General features: G+C 39.1%; 1 protein-coding gene across 2 annotated transcripts in view; it reads left to right on the plus strand.

Annotated features, from left to right (window-relative positions):
* Positions 1 to 7,579, plus strand: part of LOC106088101 (protein espinas) — a 214,736-nt gene extending 207,157 nt beyond the window's left edge. For both annotated transcript variants that reach the window (XM_013253412.2, XM_013253410.2), the window contains one exon: positions 1,953 to 7,579. In XM_013253412.2, the coding sequence (XP_013108866.2) occupies positions 1,953 to 3,410 (1,458 nt within the window). In that variant the 3' untranslated portion in view covers positions 3,411 to 7,579. The remainder of the gene's footprint in view (positions 1 to 1,952) is intronic.
* The last annotated feature ends 1,558 nt before the right edge of the window (positions 7,580 to 9,137 follow it).

The following is a 9,137-nucleotide window of genomic DNA, read 5'->3' on the forward strand; positions in this document are numbered from 1 at the left end:
GTCCCAAACTTCATCAAATTCGGATATTAAATGTGGCTTTTATGGCTTTTCTGTGCAAAATTTCAGCTCAATATCTTTATTTTTAAAGACTGTAGCATGATTTCAACAGACAGACGGACGGACATGTCCAGATTGTCTTAGATTTTTACGCTGATCAAGAATATATATACTTTATAGGGTCGGAAATGGATATTTCGATGTGTAGCAAACGGAATGACAAAATGAATATACCCCCATCTTTCGGTGGTGGGTATAAAAATGCGTTAACTTCGGCCGGGCCGAAAATGCACACCTTATGCCCCATAGCAACTATATCGAAATATGTTCCGATTTGGACCAAATACTTATAAGTACAAGTCATTGTTCAGTTGTGTATAACAAAATATTGATCTTTTTAGTAGCTATATCTTAAAATAAACCGATCTGCACCATATGCGACACAAATATCGACTGCGTAAAATTTCAGTGAAATCGGATTATAAATGCACCTTTTATGGCGAAATCGAACAATAAATGCGACTTTTATAGGTCCAAAACTTTAAATCGAGATATCGGTCTATATAGCAGCTATATGCAAATCTAGATTGATCTAGACCAAATTGCAGAAACATGTCGAGGGGCTTAACTTAACTCGCTGCCCCAAATTTCGGCGAAATCGGACAATAAATGCGCCTTTTATGGGTCCGAAACCTTAAATCGGGAGATGGGTCTATATGGCAGCTTTATTAAAATCTGTACCGATCTGGGCCAATTTGAAGAAGGATGTCGAAGGGCCTAACACAACTCACTGTCCCAAATTTCGGCGAAATCGGACAATAAATGCGCCTTTTATGGGCCCAAAACCTTAAATCGGGAGATCGGTCTATATGGCAGCTATACCCAAATCTGGACCGATCTGTAGCAATTTGAAGAGGGATATCGAAGGGCCTAACGCAACTCACTGTCCCAAATTTTGGCTAAATCGGACGTTAAATGCGCCTTTTATGGGCGCTAGACCTTAAATCGAGAGATCGGTCTATATGACAGCTATATCCGATCTGAGCAAAATTGAAGAAGAATGTTGAAGGGCCTAACACAACTGAAATTTTTGCAAAATCGGATAATAAACACCCTCAATCCTAAACACCCTAAATCGAAGGATCGGTCGATATGGGGGCTATATCAAGATATAGTCCGATATAGCAAATCTTCGATCTGATCACCTCTGACTCTGATCAAGTGCCACCGCCGATGGGTCAGTTCCTGCACCACAATTGCGACCACGATTTTCAAAAAAAAAAAACAAAACATTTAGGTATCCTTACCAACTTTACAGTAACAGAAGAATTTAGGTAATTTTCGATTTTAAAAAAATGTGGGGTGGGTCCCCCACCCTTCAAAATAAAATCCTGGCTACGTCCCTTATGGGAGCTATATCTACAAATGGACCGATTTTGATGAAATTTTGTTGAGACGTTAAATCAAACACATCACGCCAAATTTTGTAGAGATTGAACTAAAACTGTGGCTGCTACAGCCATAAAAGGCCATATTGGATGAAAGATATATATGGGAGTTTTATCAAAAACTGGACCATTTTGATGAAATTTTAATGATAAGTTGAGACGTCAAATCAAACACCTCATGCAATTTTGTAAAGATCGCACTAAAATGTTTGCTTCTAAGCCTCAAAAGTCCATATCAGAGCCGGTACAGCCCGTCCTCTCACTGAGACTCTCCACTCGATACCGCTGATTGTCCGAATCTGTATTTGCAGCTATTCCGTATGGAGCTTTCCACTATCCACAACCTGCGACTATGTGGTGATCATAGTCAATCCGTGACGGGATAGTAAGATTTATAGTTTTTATGTGTTGCCGTTATGTCATTTGGCCTTTTGTTATCATCCTAATCATTTAAACTACATATTTGGCTCTTTACTCATTTAAAAATATCTATTTTTTTCTTTACAGATTATTTTCTCCGACGAATGTACCGAAGCGGAAGGCCGCACGTGGCACATGAAGCATTTCGCTTGCTTCGAATGTGACCATCAACTTGGCGGTCAAAGGTATATAATGCGCGATGGCAAACCATTTTGTTTGAGCTGTTTCGACACCATGTTCGCCGAGTACTGCGATTATTGCGGCGAAATCATAGGTGTGGATCAGGGACAAATGTCTCATGACGGTCAGCATTGGCATGCCACAGATCAGTGTTTCTCTTGCTGTACATGCCGCTGTTCACTCCTGGGAAGGCCATTCTTGCCACGTCGCGGAACTATCTACTGTTCTATTGCTTGTAGTAAAGGTGAACCGCCAACACCCTCGGACACTAGTTCTGGGCCACAACTAAGGCCTACACACAGGGCGAGCACTACCAGCCAAATTGCTCGATCACCTCGCCCAGGTAAGGGGTCGCATAGTAAAGATAAACACGGTGGAAAAAGTTCGGGAAGTGCTGGTGATCTTTTGGAACGTCAGGAACGACAGAGAAGGGAGGACTTGGGTCGCCTAATGCTTGCACGGAATATGGAGAATGTTGCGGTGCCTGGCATTCCTAGGCCGGCCCATCCACCACCCATAGACCTTACAGAATTAGGCATAAGTTTGGATAATATTTGCGATGGAGACAAGACAATATTCGGAGATTCCAATATCACCGCCTCCCTGCCCGATATGCTGGTGTCCAAGGGCGAGGACTCTCACAGCTATCAGAGCATAGATAAAATCATGTTAAACTCTCCCACTGCCTCGGATATGACACAGTCCACTCAAGAACTAACCAATGAATTAGATTTGGATCATGAGAATGATAATGGTTTCAACGCCTCACCTCACGACAATTATGAGCGCATTAAAAACGACATTGACGATGACGAGGAGTATGAGGACGAGGAGAACAATCGCCATGCCACAAAAGAGGTTCGCTTCCACAGCCTCCATGACACCATGTCACGCTCGAAAAGTTACACTGACAACTCAAATGCCCGACGCAGACGGCGCAGGCGCAACCAGTCGCGCAGCAGCTCTGAGATTCAAATCAATCAAAGCAATTTACGATTACACAACGCTCAGACTCAGGCTGGCTCAAGTGCTGTGAGAAATTCGGATAATTGCGATGCAGCCAGCGTTTGTTCCACATGCTCGTCTAGCTCTTCGAGCGATATGGACGATTATGTGTACCGTTTGCCAGCACGCAAACACTATGGCGGCGTGCGTGTCTCATATGTTCCCAACGATGCCATTGCCTATGAGAAAAAGAAAAAACAGGCCATGTTGGAGCAGACGGGCAATACCACCAACTCTTTCTACGGTTCATCTGCAGGCGGTCCAGCTGGTGTCGGACCAATGGTCAGCAGCACAAACTCAGTCCTAGGAGGCACTGGCGGTGGAGGGGGAAGTGATGGCAAAAACTGCACAATTTCATGACAACCTCCAATTTTGCCACCACCACCATTCAATTTGAGCAGTTATTACATTTTGGACACCATACTGGAGGAGGAGAGATTCGTGGCCATAGAAAAGAAACCTGGTTGTTTTAGACGCTTCTGGAACATACTGAGTGCGAGTAGAAATAAACCACAATCGAAGCATTTACAAAATGTTTAAATGGAACCCCCAATTTTGAAAACGGAAAAAAACATTAATGTTTTTTTTTAACTTTTATGTTGTAATGATTTTTTTATTCGAACTGAGAAAATAAACAAACCGCTGTATATGTTATTCTTCAGTGAAAACTTAAAGGCAATTTTTGATTATGCCAACTCCCATCTCAAATCAATAAACGTGTATTTCTTCACAAAGTAAGCTTTTTGATTTATTGGGTTGCCCAAAAAGTAGTTGCGGATTTTTCATATAGTCGGCGTTGACAAATTTTTTTCACAGCTTGTGACTCTGTAATTGCATTCTTTATTCTGTCAGTTATCAGCTGTTACTTTTAGCTTGCTTTAGAAAAAAAAGTGTAAAAAAGTATATTTGATTAAAGTTTATTCTAAGTTTTATGAAAAAAGGCATTTACTTTCTTTTAAAAAATCCGCATTTACTTTTTGGACAACCCAATAATATGAATAACTAAACATGTTTTTTCCAGACGCTTTAAATTTTCAAGCGTATATCTTTATTTGTTCGACCGATATCGTGATTTTCACAGACAGACGAACATTCAAGGCTGCATCGACTTAAAATGTCACAACTTCGATATATCGAGATGTTACAAACGAAGTGAATATCCCTCCATTATAGGGTGGGTATCCAATTTGGGTATAGACCAATTTGTCAATTTAGGGTCTTAAGCCCATAAACGGCGCATTTTTAACCGCTGGGACTGGTATACGATTTCTGGGCACCTAAGCCACATATGATACTAATCGGCCCGTATTTGGATATGGTGGAAAATATAGGATAATTAATTTGTCCGTGTTGTGGGTATGCTAAAATTGGCACTTGTTTTAGACATGGAGGGCGCAATTTTTTAAACAATTGTTATGACTTAACATCTGCGCCATGTATGCCCTAATTCGGTGCGCAACTTGATACAGCTTCTAATCAGAATGAAAAACAATTATTGTGAGCTTTTGAAGACCGTCAATTATTATCAGATTCGTTTTTTGCTCTATACCTTTCATTTGAATTCCATATTGTCCTAATAGATCTATATATCCAGGAGGGTATTGGGGGTGGAAACCTTAGGCACCCCACCAGAGCAATGGATACCAAATTTTTGTTTTTAGCTTGCTTGGGCCATTAATCTCAGACCCGGCACGGTATATCTGAGAGCACCACACAGACTGGAACATTGAGGTCCGATTTGTGTAGTGTTCACTGCTTAGCTGCGATCTACCGGGCGCGTCCACAGGTTGCGGATCGTGTAATGCTCCATACGGAAAAGCTGCAATGGCAGCCGCGGAAAATCAGGGGTATCGAACGGAGAGTCTCAGTGGGACGCCGGGCTTGCACAAATACTGAGTGCCTATGACAAGGCGAGTTACTGGCGCCTTTAAATAGCCAATGGCTACCCTGTTTCCGCGGCGATCGGTCTTTTGGAACGGAACGGGCTTGCTCACCTACAGGAGAGTGACGAGGATCGCCGTTGCAGCTACTCCATATGGAGAGTCTCAGTGAGAGGCCGCGCGGCACCGGCTCTTGCACAAATACTGAGTGCCTATGACAATGCGAGTTACTAGCGCCTTTAAATTACCAATGGCTACCCCTACAGGAGAGTGACGAGGATCGTCGTTGCAGCTACTCCATATGGAGAGTCTTAGTGAGAGGCCGGGCGGCACCGGCTCTTGCACAAATACTGAGTGCCTATGACAATGCGAGTTACTGGCGCCTTCAAATTACCAATGGCTATCCCTACAGGAGAGTGACGAGGATCGTCGTTGCAGCTACTCCGTATGGAGAGTCTCAGTGAGAGGCCGGGAGTCACCGGCTCTTGCACAAATACTGAGTGCCTATGACAAGGCGAGTTATTGGTGCCTTTAAATAACCAATGGCTACCCTGTTCCCGCGGCGATCGGTCTTTTAGACCAGGACGGGCTTGCTCACCTACAGGAGAGTGACGAGGATCGCCACCTCCACATGAAAATGTGGCTACAAAAACAACAGAAACAAATCTCCAAAATCAGGCGTTCGTGAAAATAAGGAGTTCTTTTTGGGGTTGGGATGGCCCCCAGACATTTCGCCTAAAATCAAATTCATGCTCTTCTTCCAAATATCTGTAATTTAAGTCCATATTGCCATTGTTGGTAATTGTGTACGATTTGTGGGAGTTTGGGACCCCAAACATTAGCCCTAATATTGGATAACTGATTCATTCAATCTATTTTAGTTGATTTCAGGAGTTAAAGCGCCATCTAGAACTTGGACACAGATTTTAATGTTCGTTACCTTGTCCCAGCTACCTTTCATTTGAGTCCCATATAGCCAGGTTCGGTTAATATGCCCACTTAGGAAGTGGGGTGACCCCCCATTACTTGGGTTTAATTTATTCGTAATCCACTCCTCAATTTTTTCCATACATAAGTTATTTTCATTTAAACCTTGAATCTTCCAAAAAGCTAATGGGACATATACACATATAGTTGACACAAATGCATTTAACGTTTTCCACAATTTTGCACTTTGTAGGGTAAGGCTAAGGTCCGCCGATGCCGCCTACCTACAATTTTTAAAACTTTGCACTGTGAAGTATTGCAAAAATAGGCCTGCCCTTCCATATTTTTCATATTAGTCAAAACCCATATCATTGCAAGAATGTAGCAAAAATCTCAATTCAGAAAAAAGTCATTACAAAATAAAACCTTAAAAGAAAACATCCTGCCAATGTATGTATTATAAAATACTGCCCTCAAACGATTATATAAATCAAATACAATAAATAGAAAAAAAAACAACTGTGCTGTAGATATATTGTGAATCACATATGAAAAGAAACTTCCATATCGTATTTTTTGTATGTAGCAAAGAAAAAATTATATAACTATGAAATCTGTACAAATCTAAACATCTTTACAAATTCTGACACACATATATACAAAAATAAAAATACTATTACAAACGACACATAATATTTATAGGAAACGTAATAAAACATCGATTTTATTCGACTAGAATGAAGAAGCATTTATCACAAACCCTTAGACTAGAAACTGTGTAGTCTTTAGTCATTATGACCTATGACACAATAGAAGAACATAAAACCTAGCCACAAAAGAATACCGAGCAACAACGAAACACAATTTTAAAAAATAAATCAAAATAACACAAACCAGATAATACAAAAGAATAATTTTTATTTGTTCACTGTTATAACACAATATCACACTTAGAAAGAATTAAATGAAATAAAATTTAAAATAAAGCAAGACCTCCACAGCGAAAAAAAAAAGAAAACAATAGAAAAAATCAAACAACGAAAGTTACAAACAAATCTTTTCACCAATAAAAAACGAAAGTTCTATTATGCAAAATCTACCATGAGGGCTATCTGTTTAATTATGGCCAACCCAAAGTTGAAGCAAATCATCCAGAAAGCCCCTAGGTCATTTTAGGAGTAGCTATTGTCTGTTTGCAACCAAAAATAAAACAATAGACAAATTAACAAATGATTAGTTGAATAGATGTGCGATCGATCGAATGGTTTCCAAGTAGCTTCCATCATAATGATTGAATGAATTCTTCACTAATAACGTGTTCCATGAAAGGTGGCGTGCACAAATTCTATTGTTGCAAAACCATGGATGACTCTCTAATCACTCTAGTGCTTTAGGTATGTCTTTCTCCCTTGAAAACACCACTGCCAGTCATCTACGCGAGGAAGTTAATTTTGATATGAAGAAAGAAGTTAAATATTTTGTAGTTTACTCACAATCATTCAGTTTACTTGTCAAGAGTTCATAAACTTAATAACATATCTGTATATATGGATTATACCTACGTACATATAACATCTATTTACATAAGAATATATTGAGTGTGTTCGAATGTATCAATCGATAATTAAAGATATTTAGATTTACATTCACGTTGTATAGCCTCAAACTTCCATAGTCTTCGTTTCTAATTATCCCTAAGAAAATGTTGTATTATTTTATCTCTGTATATCAATCGTATTCTTCAAATGTGTGTTTTTGTTTGATTTCTCTTAATGAATAACCTGGAGTTCTTTTTTTATATTTTAAGGTTTATTATATAGACTATAAACAAATCAGAACCGAATCAATCAAATAAAATATGTTACATACTGTGATCGTTTGTAGTTTTTATTACCATCATTGATAAGTAATTCGGTAAGTACAAGTGAGTTAAGTTCTTTAATTCAGTTTTTTACATCTACCAACAAAGAAGGGGATATACATATGTATGTATGTATATTCAATTTGAGATTCCATGTGTGACACCGATAAAGTACATATATATTGTTCACCGCTGTTAAATTCTAGTCACGTCCATCCATCTATTGGGCTGAGACTTTGCATTTTCATTACCATAGGCAAATTGAAAGATTGTCTTTGACTCTATCTTGATATAACCCCATTATAGATCGATCTACTGATTTGACTTTTAAGCTCATAAAATATGATTACTAGTCCCATTTTGATGAATTTTGAAACAATTAGTTGTATTGGGCCTCGTTTAGGTATTTGTATATACTCATAGAAAACGAGACTGCTGATAGTAACAAACACTTTTGCCATTTCATAACAGCTGTCTGACTGCTGAGTTTATGATGGGTTATAGGAAGGATAGTAAACTAAATAAATAAAGAAAAGATTTTAATTTTTTGAAATAAAAGATATTGCCTAATCACAACCAGAAACAAATAACTAAAATAACAACAAAAGCGTGCTAAATGTGGCCGGGCCGAATCTTATATATCCTCCACCATGAATCGCATTTGTCGAGTTCTTTACGCTGTATCTCTTTTTGGACAAACAAAGAACAATGAATAAGAGTTGTAATGCCATTGGAGCTATATATAGTCATAGTCTGATTCGAATCATTAATGAATTCAATGCTGAACAATGACTTCTAGCATTGTGTAATATTTCAGTACATTGGGATAAGAATTGCGCCTTGTAGGGGCTCAAGAAGCAAAATCGGGAGATCGGTTTATATGGGAGCTGTATCAAGCTATAGATTGATTCAGACCATATTAGACACGAAAGTTGAATGTCATGAGAGAAGACGTTGTACGAAATTTCTGCCAAATCGAATGAGAATTGCGCCCTTTAGAGGCTCAAGAAGTCAAGATCCCAGATCGGTTTATATGACAGCTATAGCAGGTTATGTACAGATTTACGCCATACTTAACACATTTATTGTCAGTCATAACAAAACACTTCATGCAAAATTTCAGCCAAATCGGATGAGAATTGCGTCCTCTATTGTCCCAAGAAGTCAAGATCCAAGATCGGTTTATATGACAGCTATACCAGATTAGGAACCGACTTCAATTATACGTAACACAGTTGTTGAAAGTGATACCAATACACTACGTGCAAAATTTTAGTCAAATCGGACGGGAATTGCGCCCTCTAGAGGCTCAAGAAGTCAAGACTCAAGATCGTTTTATATGACAGCTATACCAAAACATGGACCGATTTGGCCCATTTACAATCCCTACACTAATAAGAAGTATTTGTGCAAAATTTC

Source organism: Stomoxys calcitrans, chromosome 5 (genome assembly GCF_963082655.1).
Source record: "Stomoxys calcitrans chromosome 5, idStoCalc2.1, whole genome shotgun sequence".
NCBI lineage: Eukaryota > Metazoa > Arthropoda > Insecta > Diptera > Muscidae > Stomoxys > Stomoxys calcitrans.